General features: G+C 32.7%; 1 protein-coding gene across 1 annotated transcript in view; it reads left to right on the top strand.

The window, feature by feature from the left end:
- The window catches only part of LOC117317548 (syntaxin-17-like), a 29,035-nt gene extending 11,914 nt beyond the window's left edge, over positions 1-17,121 (top strand). The window contains exon 8 of the mRNA XM_033872364.1: positions 10,497-17,121. Within this exon, the coding sequence (XP_033728255.1) occupies positions 10,497-10,648 (152 nt within the window). The 3' untranslated portion in view covers positions 10,649-17,121. The remainder of the gene's footprint in view (positions 1-10,496) is intronic.
- The last annotated feature ends 29 nt before the right edge of the window (positions 17,122-17,150 follow it).

The following is a 17,150-nucleotide window of genomic DNA, read 5'->3' as shown; positions in this document are numbered from 1 at the left end:
AGAATCTAGTGTTAATCAACTTTCAAGATTTTTTTTTTTTTTTTTTTTTTTCTTTGTTGATTCATGTTTATTTATATAAATGTATATATATATATATATATGTATACAGTGTATTGAAATTTTTTTCATTACAGCAGGCAAAGGAAAAAAAAAAAAAAAAAAAAAAAATCTTAATAGCTAAATTAGCTAACTGTATTCTCTTATGATAAAATAAGAACTATTATATACAGGAATAACAATATGTACAAATGTATATGAACTAGTAGCATAAAGCTGAAATATATATAACTAGTATACTTTAAGTATTTAAACATACCTGCGTAAATAACCACGAAACAAAAACCGGGGTTAATTACTAAATACATTTAATACTGCATATTATACAATGCATATATTGTAGCAAAGTAAAATGTAATAGACCAAGTGAAAAAATGAGTATGTGCATGCATGTACCAGGGTAAAATTACATGTATATCTGCAAATTTGAATTAAAATAAGTATGTACACAAATGTCATGCTGATGTAAAAAAGGAATAAGATAAATATATATACATGTACAATGTATATGTATCGTGGTGATTTAAGTAGGTATATCTTAGTAGCAATTTTAGAAATAGTGTGGACATGTTATTGATGAGAATTAACACAGTATGTAAATTGAATAATGATCAGATAAGTTTACACTTCTATATTTACATGTATGAGTTCTATATTAGCTATAATAAACAAGTAATGTTTATATGTCAGGCTAAAATTCTATAAACATATATAGCTGTCGATGTATGGCATATAAAAGTAAAATTAAGGGCAGTACGTGCACGTGAATTGTGTACATCTAAGTATTTGATATCTCGTATATACCAGTACAAGTGTAAATAAAAGTCATAATTTTAAGTTTGAATGTCAAACAAACCGGTAATTTTCACCAGATGGAAGCAATCTATAACAATTATTACAGCTGTGCTGGTATATGTGTGTGATACATTAATTACATTTATACTGGTATATGTGTGATACATTAATTACATTTATGCTGGTGTGTGTGTGATACATTAATTACATTTATACTGGTAAATGTGGGATACATTAATTACATTTATACTGGTATATGTGTGATACATTAATTACATCTATACTGGTAAATGTGTGATACATTAATTACATTTATACTGGTGTATGTGTGATACATTAATTACATTTATACTGGTATATGTGTGATACATTAATTACATTTATACTGGTAAATGTGTGATACATTAATTACATTTATACTGGTATATGTGTGATACATTAATTACATTTATACTGGTATATGTGTGATACATTAATTACATTTATACTGGTATATGTGGGATACATTAATTACATTTATACTGGTGTATGTGTGATACATTAATTACATTTATACTGGTATATGTGTGATACATTCATTACATTTATACTGGTGAATGTGTGATACATTAATCACATTTATACTGGTATATGTGTGATACATTAATTACATTTATACTGGTATGTGTGGGACACATTAATTACATTTATACTGGTATATGTGTGATAAATTAATTACATTTATACTGGTATATGTGTGATACATTACCTATACAATATGTTATAAGTACTATATATATATATATATATACGTACTATGTTATGTACCTGTCGTTGTATATAAATTGTATATATGGCGTTTTTTCAATGTTTTGGTTTTTCCTGGATAAGCATTATTTTTCACAATACCAACTTAAATGATTTATCATTAATTACCTTTCTTATCATGTTGTTTCTCCTTCCTCTCTTTTCTCTATTTGTTCGTTCTTTGACTTTTCTATCATCTGATCTATCTATACTGTTATATCCAAGATATACTTGTTCACACGCAATGTTGTATACATCCCGTGCGAGACTACCTCGTACGTGCGCGTCCGGTCGTGTCCCTATGCCTTGTATTGTATGTGTATTTGACAATGGGTAGCAGCCTAGAAAGCTATAGGGCCGCGATTGGACTTTTTTATATAAACGCATACGGTCTAGTCTGTAAAAAGACTTTTATTACTATTAGACAAATATTAACATCGCTTCTAAAAGGATGCAAGACAAATATCTATATGTACCTTCCTACATGTAAAAGTATTTTAATTATGCAAAGACTATTTCAAAGTTATCTTAGCAATAACTTATACCCATTTTTAAACGAACATTAATGTTCGGTTATTGCCATCAAGAACTGGACTGAGAAATATGACCATATTTGGTAGCCACATTCACCAATACGCCATCTACTGTCTGTTTCAATGAAATATGGCTGCCCTCATTGCCTTACGCTTCAAATAATTTACTTGCAAAAACATCTTCGTTTTATGTAGTAGTTTTACCGAAAATGTTGAAATGTATTCAGTAGATGTTTTCAAGATGCATACGATTTGAGAAATGCATAACGCTAGCGAAATGTGAAGACTAAATGCACCTAAACTTTGCGAATAACTCCAGGTCAATATATTTATGTAAACAAATATTGCGCAGGTGCATTCGTCTCCGGATGTTTAGAAAGTTTTGCTCTTCCGTGTTCATTCCAAAACGGCTGACATTATAGCATCGGTCTGCAAATATGTCCGCGATTTACTTAAATGTGTATTATATATATTCTAGAATGTTACATCATTATCAACTAGATGAATATTTCTATAATTTAGAGAAAGAAATATATCAATAACGGCATACGAGACGATACATTGTATCATACTATACTGTACTGCGCACAGTACATGGTTGCGAGAAAGGTAGATACTAGGTGGCATTTGTGGTCAGGGTGACTGGTCATAGCGTTAACATTGTCATCGATTTCCATATTCCATTTTCCTTTGACGAAAACGACCAATAAATCAAATGCAAATGATAATATCTTGTTGCCATGTGCACGGGATTGCTTGTTGTAGGCGATACTTTGAACGTATTTACTGTTGTAAGGGAGGTAACTGCAAGATTACGGAAATCAAACGTTAAACAAATTTGATTGGTCGATTCTTCCATGACTTTGGCAATGGGTTTACAATCGAAGTGACAGATAACTACGGCAATATTCAGATGATATCAACAATAACACTTTTAGATACGTGTGGTCGGCAGTTGTCATGTTTAAAATGAACAATTATATATCTTGTTTTTATTTCGGCAAAGTCGAGAATATTTACTGAAACGGACCACAGGTGAAGCAGACTTGGAAATACAAAAAATGTACCGAAACGAAGAAAAATGGGGCTCAATTATAATATAAATTGGCATTATTTTCAGAGAATTGACCCACATATATGTTTTTCAATGCCTAATTGTATCATATGTAAAATATTAGAGGTTTACGAATTTTAAATTAATTTTTCATTTGCGAATCGCGGCCCGATTGTCGTTAGAGTTGAATTACCGAAATGGCCGATAGTGGACCCAAATCGATATTTTTACGAGAGAATGGACCCAATATAGGATCTATTAATCTTTGGTGTGTGTATAGAGACCATATGCATTTTTTTCCTTTACCTGGAAGTATTTTGAAAGAATTTGCAAAATACCGAATTCACGATCAAATTTTCGATTGTGACGAACTACTGAGACGGTGTTAAGTTCATGTTAAGTCAATCTGATTGAAATCAGCTGTTACATATGTACACATGGCTACGTTTACTATGCAATACGCCTAAGTTACGTATTTTTCTCAAAGACGGAAAACGGAAATCCGGATTATCTAAAAACAAATGCAAAAAGACTTGTGATATTCACTTAATTTGACATTCAGCCATTAATTGTTATTTGTAGTTTTATAACTTTTGAAATAGTGTGATCGATTCTCTATATAATATTGCTGTGGAACTTGTGTTATTTTTCAAACAAATTCATTTTGATAATTTTTTAATTTAGAACGTTCATCAAGTCATGATCAAGACTTGAAATTCTCGCTACACCATACTTCAAACACAGTAATCAATGAATTGATAAATTGAAAACTGAAGTCAAGCAAATGAGTTAATATTTACCTAAATAATTTTTCAATATACAACACATGTTCAGATGACTATTTGTGCCATGCTGTTACAAGATTTCAGTTATAATTCTAAAATCGAATTGGTATGTAAATATATGTTATACTGTCAATATCCACAAAGCGAGTGTAGTCTACTGTACTCAGTCATGCCGGTAGATAGCGGTACATATACGTACTGCTTACATCTCGTGCTTACTTGTGTGAACTATAAATCAATAACAAAAATGGTTCATATATTTCTATATATGACTTCACAAATTATGCGGTGTCTGAAGATCTGAATGAAGTGAATAAACGATGTATTAAATTATTTTTATGAAATATTCAAGTCATAGATCATTCTTTTTTTAAAAGTACTGATTTCAGGTCCATTTTGGTAATTCAACTATAACGGCAATTAAAATACTTCTCGGTTTTGGGTAAAGCTGGAAAACGGAAATACGGATTATCTAAAAACAAATGCAAAAAGACTTGTGATATTCACTTAATTTAATATTCAGCCGTTAATTGTTATTTGTAGTTTTATAACTTGATATATTGTGATTGATTCTCTTTATAATATTGCTGTGGAACTTGTGTTATTTTTCAAACAAATTCATTTTAATAATTTGTTAATTTAAAATTTTCATCAAGTCATGATCAGGACTTGAAATTCTCACTACACCATACTTCAAACACGGAGTAATCAATGAATTGATAAACTGAACATTTACCTTAAATATTTTTTTAATATACAACACATGTTCAGATGACTATTTGTGCCATGCTGTTACAAGATTTCAGTTACAATTCTAAAATTGAATTAGTATGTAAATATATGTTATACTGTCAATATCCACAAAGCGAGTGTAGTCTACTGTACTCAGTCATGCCGGTAGATAGCGGTACATATACGTACTGCTTACATCTCGTGCTTACTTGTGTGAACTATAAATCAATAACAAAATGGTTCATATATTTCTATATATGACTTCACAAATTATGTGGTGTCTGAAGATCTGAATGAAGTGAATAAACGACGTATTACATTATTTTTATGAAATATTCCAAGTCATAGATCATTCTCTTAAAAATATTGATTTCAAGTCCATTTTGGTAATTTCACTATGACGGCAATCAGGCCTAGAATGGCGAGTAAACCCCTAATATTTTACATATGATTAATTTTGACATTGGAGAACATAAAATTGTGTCCATTCTCTAAGCACTGGTAGAATGTACAGAATAGAGCTTCATAAATATATTCTCAAAATTACTAATTACCCCGGCAAATATAACATTTTACATAAACCTCCCATGACTGATGGTGAAAACTTAAACTTGCAAATCTCCTGTGTCATTCCAATTTTGATATGTGTAAATATATACACGTACTGTACAATGTATATATATATATATATATATATATATATATATATATATATATATAGTTATAGATATGGAATGCTTCACGATTTGCATACAGTTATGGAATCTTATAACACCCCCAAAAATGTTCTCACCACATAAAGGTGTGATTTGTGCAATTACATTGCTGAATTGTGTGGTTCAATATGATTGGATGATCAACATTTGAAAAGGACAATAAATAGGGAATGTGTCGTCCCATCGAATGGACTGTAATCTTTGTGATCAGGTTTGAAGTTGAAAATGAATCTTGAAGTTTTCTTTTCCTGTTTGCTGAATTATTCGATGAAGATAGTCTTTATCTGGTTGTTATTCTTTATCACATTGTTTACCATCCTGTAATTATACCAGAAGTTTATCTTCTCATATACAGATTTATTAACATCAAATGATTCCTGAACAAAAGGAGTCAAGTTTTTTGTTTTGAAGTACCATAAATGCTTGAGTACAGTTTCAATAGGATACATTCCTAATTCGGGCCTTGATTAGCAGCTCTGGTTTTGGTTTTCAGTAATTCTTTATGTTTCATCATATTAAGTTGAAATACAACTATGTATGCCAAACTAACAATGGAACTAGCCTAAATTTAGTTCATATTAGAAGTTGGCATCAATAAGGTCACAGAGTCCTGGCTGTATTATAACTGATGATGCCTTCCCGCAAGAAAGAAGACATATTTTATTTTCATCGATCCAAGATAGATCAACAAACTTCCAATTTCAATTAGGACCTTACAGAAACATGCATGTGTACAATCAAATCAGAACAGCTGCAAACATTTCAAATTATTTGCAATTAATTCCTAAACCGATATCAGTATATTTATCAACTTAAAACTAAGAAGATTACTGATTTTGCATTAAACAATAATGTTCGTTTACAGTACTTCCAGTACTTTGATTTATCATATTGTTGTTGCTTATATGTATGGATGTTGAACGAAATCCAGGTCCAATAACTAATGAGCTCTCAATCTTCCACTTAAATATTAGAAGTTTTAGAAACAAAATAGACTATATCGCAAACATAGCAAGTGATTACAATATAATATCACTGACAGAAACTCACCTTGATGATAACATACATACTCGTGATATAGAATTACAAGGTTTTAGTGAACCGTTCAGGGATGATAGAAATTTTGCTGGAGGGGGAATCCTAGTATATGTTTCATCTCAAATAAAAGCTAATAGACGCTTGGACTTAGAAATTCCTAATAGTGAGTTAATATGGATACAACTAGATTTTCCGCATAGTAGTATCTTGGTGTGCACAGTGTATAGACCTCCAAATACCATTAATGCCTTTTGGGAATTATTTCGTGCATCAGTAGAGAAAGCTCTGGATTTATCGTTAAAAATAATTATTGTAGGCGATTTAAATGTTGATATGCTCACTGTATCAAGGCAACATCCTTTATCAGATATTTTGAATGATTTTAATTTGAACAATGTTATAAATGATCCTACTCGGATAACAGTCAATAGTGAAACTCTTCTTGATCCAGTAATTATCTCAGAACAAATTAAAACTATTGAATCGTCCGTTTTACCTATAGATAGAACTATCAGTGATCATGAAGCATGTCTTGTATATATAGAAATACCGTGTAAAATCAATGTAGCTTTTAAACGTGAAATATGGTGCTATAAACAATCGGATTTTAATGAACTTAACAGGCAAATTGAAAATTTTGCTTGGGATGAAATGTTTAATGAGACTGGAAATATTGATGATGCTTGTGAAAAGTTTACCAATACATTTAAATCCATGGTTAGCACGTGCATTCCAAAAAAGTTTATTACTATTAGACCTAATGATAAGCCATGGATGACGTCTGAACTGAGAAAAAGCATTCGAGTACGAGACAGATTACATACAAAATGCAGAAAAAGTAAACGCGATACAGATATTAACTCTTTTAAAAGAGCTAGAAATAAAGTCAATAATATGAAAAAATATGCACGTGAATCATTTTATAATAATGTAGAAGGGCTTATTGACAGTTATGTAATATCCGACCCCAAATCGTATTGGAGATTGTTAAGAAGGTTATTAAAAACTAGCGCCAAATCAACTGAAATTCCTTCACTGATTGATCCAGTTCATGGCAACATTGTATATGATGACTCTAAAAAGGCTGAAGTGTTAAATAATTATTTCTCATCTATCACAAATCTTGATGACAGTGATACTATAGTTCCATCTTTAGATTCTAGAACAAATTCTTCTTTGTCATCTATTCAAGTTAGCAACTCGGAAATCAAAGATGTTTTGGAAGTATTGAAATTAGGTAAAGCTCCGGGTAATGATGGCATTAGCCACCATATGTTAAGATATACTGCAAAAACAATATGCAAACCCCTTGAACTATTATTTAATATGTCTTTGTCAAAATGTATATACCCGTCCCTATGGAAACAAGCAATAGTTATGCCTTTATATAAAAAAGAAGACAAACACTTGCCTTCGAACTACAGACCTATCTCCCTTCTTTCAGCCGTGAAAGTTTTTGAACGAGTCATCATTAAGCATATTCACAATTATTTTTTGGAAAATTTATTGTTCTATTCAAGACAGTCAGGTTTTATGTCAAACCATTCGACTGTGCACCAACTTATTGAAATTTATCATAATATCTGTTTAAATCTAGAGGAAAAGAAACATACTTGCGTTATATTTTGTGACATTTCCAAGGCATTCGATAGAGTTTGGCATAAAGGTTTGATCGAAAAGTTAAAATCTTATGGTGTTACAGGACAGTTTTTGAAATGGATAATTAACTACCTTCATTCGAGGCAACAACAAGTGTTTATAGGTGGATCGTTTTCTAATAGTCAGGTTCTTAAAGCAGGCGTACCACAGGGTTCAGTATTAGGCCCACTTTTATTTTTAATATATATAAATGACATATCAGAAAATCTAATCAGTGTATCAAGGCTTTTTGCTGACGATACATCTTTGATTTTTGGCTCTAGTTCATGTAATGAAATTAAACAAGTCATGAACCACGACCTAAATTGTATAAATGAATGGTCTAAGAAATGGTTAGTTACTTTCAATTCAAATAAGACAGACGTACTATTTATTTCAAATATTTTAAAAAATCACAATTTAGAACTTATGTTAGGTGATGACGTTTTAAAATTTTCAGATAAACATAAGCACCTTGGAATCACATTTAGTGCTGATGCGAAATGGAGTGATCATGTTGAAATTATTTGCAAAAGTGCTTCAAAAAGAATAAATGCTCTAAGACAAATCAAATTTTTGGTAAATAGGAACATTCTTGGCAAAATTTATAAATGTTTTATCTTGCCTTTAATGGAATATGCTTGTGAACTTTGGAGTGGATTAACCAAAGCAAACATCGAATCACTAGAGAAACTTCAATTAGAAGCTGCCAGGGTGGTAACAGGTCTGCCAGTATACGCTAGTAAACATTCTCTATATTCTGAAACAGGATGGGAAACATTAGAAACAAGACGAAAACGGAGAAATTTAACATTATTTTATAAAATGCATAACAAGATAACTCCTTCATATTTATATACATTACTTCCAAGATTAGTAGGTGACAGAACTCCATATCCTCTAAGAAACAATAATAACTACACAATGCTAAATTATAATCTTACCAACACTAGATCATCATTTATACCAGCAACCACAGAAATATGGAATAACCTTCCTGAGAATACCAGAAACCAGACAACAGTTAAAAGTTTTAAAGGTGCTATAACACCTCGTGAAAATAATCTAAATAATACCCCAGATTTCTTTAGTTACGGAACTCGACGTCTTAACATCATATTAACAAAACTTAGACACAATTGCAGCCAGTTAAATTATGACCTATATCGTGTTAATCTTGTAGAATCTCCATCATGTGCTTGTGGTTACCCTTGTGAAAACTCTTTTCATTATTTTTTTCAATGTCCAAATTACACGAATATTAGACGTATAATGTTTAATCAACTCTTACATCATCAGCCTATTCGCTTGCATTTATTGTTGTGTGGAAACGTAGACCTGACGACCGCTGAAAATGAATTCATTTTTCGAACAGTTCAAAATTTTATTCAATTTAGTGACCGTTTCTAATTCATGCATTCGTGTGAACATCTATATCTCTATGTTTATTCTAACTTTAACCTATGTCTTACTTAGAATATGTAATTTGATAATGTTTATATTGTAATATGTTCATATGATGATATGTTAATTCACCAGTATAATTAATTTCGAATGCGTGGTACACGGACAAGAAACCTAGGAAGGAGAAGCTTGATATAAGAGAATGTTCCATGGATTGTGTTTACTACGAACAATTGATAAGTGACCTGTTTTGAATGTGTAGCTAGATAGTGCCACGTATTATTATTTATTATTACTCTGGCCTAACAATTAATAATTTGTGCACATTATGCATGAACATTTCACTTAGTAAATTTATAAAAAATATCAATTTTCATCTTCTCATCCTGATTTCTTTACATCTGTCCCTTTTCCTTCCAACTACTTGCTATCTTTCTATATAAATCAATGTAATCATTTTGTGTCGTTATCACACTTTCTGTAACATATATTTGTGGAGAGGGCTTTTTCTAAGTTGTAATAACTTGTGCCCGATCCTTTTGTTTATAACAATAAAATATTTTCAAATCAAATCATCTTAATCCCCCTAACTCTTACATCTTAATCCCCCAAACTCTTACATCTTAATCCCCCAACACTCTTACATTTTGATCCCCTAAACTCTTACATCTTAATCCCCCAAACTCTTACATCTTAATCCCCCAAACTCTTACATCTTAATCCCCCAAACTCTTACATCTGAATCCCCCTAACTCTTACATCTTAATCCCCCAAACTCTTACATCTTAATCCCCCTAACTCTTACATCTTTTGCCTATTTAGATTTCACTGGAGCCAATTTTAACTTAATGAGAAAAGTCCCAAACAGTGAAGCTCTCTTGTTATTTAAAATTTGTTGAGGTTTCAACGGAGCCAAACTTATTTAGAAAAGTTTTAAACTCTCTCCTCTTTTGTTTAGGTTTCACGGGAGCCAAACTTATTGAGAAAAGACAAAAGAAGGTTGTGGATGCAGAACTACAGAATCTCAGTGAAAAAAGATCTAACTCCATGCCAGATTTGTCAGAGACTCAAAACAATAAAAGTGACAGTTGGTTTCCCTGGAATCGATGAAGAGAGGTTGTGAAATTTACTAAATATGTATTGTTCTTTGTGTTCTGCCAATCAAAAGTAAGAGTTTGTATCTGTTGGTGATTGTTACCCCTGACATGACACAATTCCCAGCTTACCGGTGTCATATTACATCATACATCTATCATAGATCTCAATTTCAAGAAAAAATCCTCTTCAAAGAGTTTTTTCTGTCAATTTGTTCTGCTACTTTAAAGCAAAATAATAGAGATGGTTTCATTATTGATCAAAATGACACATTTTCATGGTAAATGTCATGTAGAGTCTTGTTTCTAGAACAATTGATATGGAAACATTCTAAAAATGAAATCTCTGCAAAACTCATGTGTCCTATATATGATGCATTTTTCTTTAAAATATTCCAAATATCAATGATGGAAGACATTTATTTAGTATCAGTTACTAAAATCCCAGTTCTCTCATTCTAACGGATACTAAGTATCCAATGACTACAGTTTGATGAGCTTGGAAAGCATCTACAAAAATGTTTGCTTGGTAATATGATGATTTTTACTGCAAATTCCAAGGTCGACATTTTCTATGTTCATGTACACTGTACCCTTGGGATTGTGTTGTAGATTAATTGTAATCGATTTAGGGCTATTTTAGAATTACCTGTGTGGGAGGCACTTGTGAATCCAAATTCAAATAGTATTTCTTGTACTAAATATGTTTTAATATTTATTGGGGCCTCTGAACAAGTGGCTCCCACCCCTTTCAAACAGGTAATTTTGAACACCCTGAAATGTTTTCTTGCAAAAAATGTTTTTCAATTTCCTGTTCATTTTATTACATAGAAACATTACAATAAGATTAGAATGTTACAGGTGACAACTTCGATTGATTGTTTTACTTGTAGCAGGAAAAATCAATCTCTTGAAATACGTCTTTAGTTTAAAATGTTGGAAGCCGTATCAAAGTATCTATTATTTTTATTGATTTGATTATAATAACAATATTGATTATAATTGCCATATTGTTTATAATTACCATATTGTTTATAATTACCATATTGTTTATACTTACCATATTATTTATAATTACCATATTAGACCTAATAAATGCACCTTGCGCTTTACAAGGACTCGCACAACTAAATATCTTACTATATGTTACTACTAGTGGATCCATCCCTACAAATTATCAAATTAAAGTTTTTGCTGCTCGAAAAATGATGTTATTGTATATTAGGTTTATTGGCAAATAAGAGCACAGGGTACTTGAAAGCCAGTAATGCTGACATTAACAGCGGACGATGAACCCCACACCTGGGGAATTCCTGCCTGTATATTTTATAAGTAGGAGTGTATATTTTTGTTTTTCAGGTCTTAAGATATAACTCTTTATTCTCGTATAAGACGTACCTATTCTATATGTTAAATTGATTACTCAAAATAACTACAAACCTCGAAAACACATTTCCTTTTGGGACTTGATTCAGGCGAATCAACAGCTGCTTGGCTAATTTAGTTGTGAGAGTCTTACAAAAAAAAACATAGGGGTGCTCTTGTTAACCATGTACAGGTAAAAGTTTGTAGGTGAATTCTGATTAGGAATAATAATTTTTTTTATATATCTTTACGTAAATATTTTATAATTAGTTAAAATTGTATAAGAGAGCAGTGAGAGGGGAGGTTTTATATGTTTAACACACTCATCCTCTTTACCTGGAACCGGTGGAGGTGTGTTTACACAGGCAGGCACACTTATTAGGTCAAACGTGGTAATAAACTATGGAACCAGCTATCTAAAAAAAAATCATATCTTCATTTGATATTCAGATGTGATATTTATTTATGGTGATTTCAACAGTTTAACTTACTCAACATTTATAACTATACATGTACTGCCATAATGCTGGCTGATGTTTGTGTATAACTAATTATCATCTGAAAAATGTGATCATCAACTTCAGTAAATGTTGTACTTTAATCAGTTTGTGAGCAGTGTGACAGCTGGAGGTCAGATGTTAATTTTTCTTTTACCATTAATAGTCCATTTTATATCACAATGCCTAAAATAACAGGAAACTTAATCAGCAATACTGCATACCCCGCCTGTTTTTCTCGCCAAATCTACATCAATTGATTCAAATCTAACTGATCTAATTTGATGTACTGTATTACCTAGCAATATTCCCATATATAATAAGCCCACCTGCATCTATTGCTGTTCATCAATAACTTAATAAGTGTGATCGTATATTATGCTGTAAAGTGAACACACCTGGACTTTAGGTAGCAGATTGTGTGGTCCGCCATCCCCGGTGGCTGATATTGTAAAGTGAACACCCCTGGACTTTAAGTAACAGATCGTGTGGTCCGCCATCCCCGGTGGCTGATATTGTAAAGTGAACACCCCTGGACTTTAAGTAACAGATTGTGTGGTCCGCCATCCCCGGGGCTGATATTGTAAAGTGAACACCCCTAGACTTTGAATAACAGATCGTGTGGTCCGCCATCCCCGGGGGCTGATATTGTAAAGTAAACACTCCTAGAGACTTTGAGTTACAGATCGTGTGGTCCGCCATCCCCGGGGCTGATATTGTAAAGTGAACACCCCTGGACTTTAAGTAACAGATTGCGTGGTCCGCCATCCCCGGGGCTGATATTGTAAAATGAACACCCCTAGACTTTGAGTAACAGATTGTGTGGTCCGCCATCCCCGGGGTTGATATTGCCAAAATATATACAGCAGTGAGCAGTTTATTTACAGCAACGTAGTCGAAAGTATGTATGATGTTATTAGCACTGTGTGTCGACTTTATACATGTATTCTAGGGTTACAACAGATACTTGTAATGAGAGTTGATACTGCTACTGTGTTGTGTTTATTGTTAACTAAGGAACTTTGTAGTAGGAAAGTTTAGACCTACAGAATATATCAGTTATATGGTAACCATGGTCACCATGATACAAACAGACTGGGAATCATCATCTTAAATTCTTTATGAATGAAATAATTAGACTTTGACAGTGATGAAATCAGTTAGATTTCTGCTCGTTACAGTGATAAAATTAGTTAGATTTCTGCTCGTTACAGTGATGAAATTAGTTAGATTTCCTCTCGTTACAGTAATAAAATCAATTAGATTTCTGCTCGTTACAGTGATGAAATCAGTTAGATTTCTGCTCGTTACAGTGATAAAATCAGTTAGATTTCCTCTCGTTACAGTGATGAAATCAGTTAGATTTCTGCTCGTTACAGTGATGAAATGAAATAGATTTCTGCTCGTTACCGTGATAATATCAGTTAGATTTCTGCTCGTTACAGTGATAAAATCAGTTAGATTTCTGCTCGTTACAGTGATGAAATCAGTTAGATTTCTGCTCGTTACAGTGATAAAATCAGTTCGATTTCTGCTCGTTACAGTGATGAAATTAGTTAGATTTCTGCTCGTTACAGTGATGAAATCAGTTCGATTTTTTGCTCACTTGACTAATAACTTCACTAGCCAAGGCACCTTTCAATACTCTCCTTTTAGAATGAGTATCAAATTGATCACCTTGGTGAACAATATTGTTTACAATAGATACAGCCAACATGAATTTGTTTACCGGTATTTTATGTGACCTGGATTTGAAAATTCTGGAAAAATAAATACCAACATTTTCTTACATTGTGTACTGTCAGTCACCTACCTGTGAGACCTTCACGTCCATCTTATACCAACGTACTTACCTAACCCCAAACTTTGTCAGTACTCTAGTGGCTTCATTCCGGAGGGATTATTATCAAATTTCACACAATCGTAAAGGACCATAATATTTCTGATAACTTGTAGTTTCACGTATTTTGGTAAAGATCTAGGTCACTGTTACTTGTTTTAGCCGGGGCCGTTAGGGGACATGCCCAGTATGTTGTTTGTTGTTCCTGTTGTTATAGATACGTTTGTATATCAGCCTGTTCCTGTAGCTATAGATACGTTTGTATATCAGCCTGTTCCTGTTGTTATAGATACGTTTGTATATCAGCCTGTTCCTGTAGCTATAGATACGTTTGTATATCAGCCTGTTCCTGTTGTTATAGATACGTTTGTATATCAGCCTGTTACTGTTATAGATACGTTTGTATATCAGCCTGTTCCTGTTGTTATGGATACGTTTGTATATCAGCCTGTTCCTGTTGTTATGGATACGTTTGTATATCAGCCTGTTCCTGTAGCTATAGATATGTTTGTATATCAGCCTGTTCCTGTTGTTATAGATACGTTTGTATATCAGCCTGTTACTGTTATAGATACGTTTGTATATCAGCCTGTTCCTGTTGTTATAGATACGTTTGTATATCAGCCTGTTACTGTTATAGATACGTTTGTATATCAGCCTGTTCCTGTTGTTATGGATACGTTTGTATATCAGCCTGTTCCTGTTGTTATGGATACGTTTGTATATCAGCCTGTTCCTGTAGCTATAGATATGTTTGTATATCAGCCTGTTCCTGTTGTTATAGATACGTTTGTATATCAGCCTGTTACTGTTATAGATACGTTTGTATATCAGCCTGTTCCTGTTGTTATAGATACGTTTGTATATCAGCCTGTTCCTGTTGTTATAGATACGTTTGTATATCAGCCTGTTACTGTTATAGATACGTTTGTATATCAGCCTGTTCCTGTTGTTATAGATACGTTTGTATATCAGCCTGTTCCTGTTGTTATGGATACGTTTGTATATCAGCCTGTTCCTGTTGTTATAGATACGTTTGTATATCAGCCTGTTCCTGTTGTTATAGATACGTTTGTATATCAGCCTGTTCCTGTAGCTATAGATACGTTTGTATATCAGCCTGTTCCTGTTGTTATAGGTACGTTTGTATATCAGCCTGTTCCTGTTGTTATGGATACGTTTGTATATCAGCCTGTTCCTGTTGTTATGGATACGTTTGTATATCAGCCTGTTCCTGTTGTTATAGATACGTTTGTATATCAGCCTGTTCCTGTTGTTATAGATACGTTTGTATATCAGCCTGTTCCTGTTGTTATAGATACGTTTGTATATCAGCCTGTTCCTGTTGTTATAGATACGTTTGTATATCAGCCTGTTACTGTTGTTATAGATACGTTTGTATATCAGCCTGTTCCTGTAGTTATAGATACGTTTGTATATCAGCCTGTTCCTGTAGTTATAGATACGTTTGTATATCAGCCTGTTCCTGTTGTTATAGATACGTTTGTATATCAGCCTGTTCCTGTTGTTATAGATACGTTTGTATATCAGCCTGTTCCTGTTGTTATAGATACGTTTGTATATCAGCCTGTTCCTGTTGTTATAGATACGTTTGTATATCAGCCTGTTCCTGTAGTTATAGATACGTTTGTATATCAGCCTGTTCCTGTTGTTATAGATACGTTTGTATATCAGCCTGTTCCTGTTGTTATAGATACGTTTGTATATCAGCCTGTTCCTGTAGCTATAGATACGTTTGTATATCAGCTTGTTACTGTTGTTATAGATACGTTTGTATATCAGCCTGTTCCTGTTGTTATAGATACGTTTGTATATCAGCCTGTTCCTGTTGTTATAGATACGTTTGTATATCGGCCTGTTCCTGTCGTTATAGATACGTTTGTATATCGGCCTGTTCCTGTTGTTATAGATACGTTTGTATATCAGCCTGTTCCTGTTGTTATAGATACGTTTGTATATCAGCCTGTTCCTGTAGCTATAGATACGTTTGTATATCAGCCTGTTCCTGTTGTTATAGATACGTTTGTATATCAGCCTGTTCCTGTTGTTATAGATACGTTTGTATACCAGCCTGTTCCTGTAGCTATAGATACGTTTGTATATCAGCCTGTTCCTGTTGTTATAGATACGTTTGTATATCGGCCTGTTCCTGTTGTTATAGATACGTTTGTATATCAGCCTGTTCCTGTTGTTATAGATACGTTTGTATATCAGCCTGTTCCTGTAGTTATAGATACGTTTGTATATCAGCCTGTTCCTGTAGCTATAGATACGTTTGTATATCAGCCTGTTCCTGTTGTTATAGATACGTTTGTATATCAGCCTGTTCCTCGATGAATTACCTTAGTGATATTACCTGGTGCTTATCAAGCTTACTTATATTTTTGCTGGTGTATGTATGTTTATTTTTTGTTTCATTTATGACATGATTACTGTTATGAAGAGTTCTATTTTTATGTGTTCCTATGTATGTGTTATGTATGTCTTTAACTTTTTTAAAGGAAATGTTTTTGTAGAAGCAGATCCAAGATGACTTGTTTGTGTTAGTCTTAAAATGCTCATGTGTTCATTTCGACATTTAGGAAAAGCAAAATATTTTACTGTTGAAACATAAGGTGGTCATATTTCTGTTTTTACTAAAGGAGGCAGTGTGGATTATCATTTTGCCCACATATATTGTATGCTTTGATTTATATTTCAGGAGGAAGTAGTTTTGCTGAAGTATCTTTACTGCAGGATAATAAATTTGTTGTTACTCTATCTATGGATAAGTTTTATCTTCAGTGTATTCAGTC

Source organism: Pecten maximus, chromosome 19 (genome assembly GCF_902652985.1).
Source record: "Pecten maximus chromosome 19, xPecMax1.1, whole genome shotgun sequence".
In the NCBI taxonomy this organism is placed as follows: domain Eukaryota; kingdom Metazoa; phylum Mollusca; class Bivalvia; order Pectinida; family Pectinidae; genus Pecten; species Pecten maximus.
Note: the sequence above shows the minus strand (reverse complement) of the source record. Positions and strands in the feature narration are given on the sequence as shown.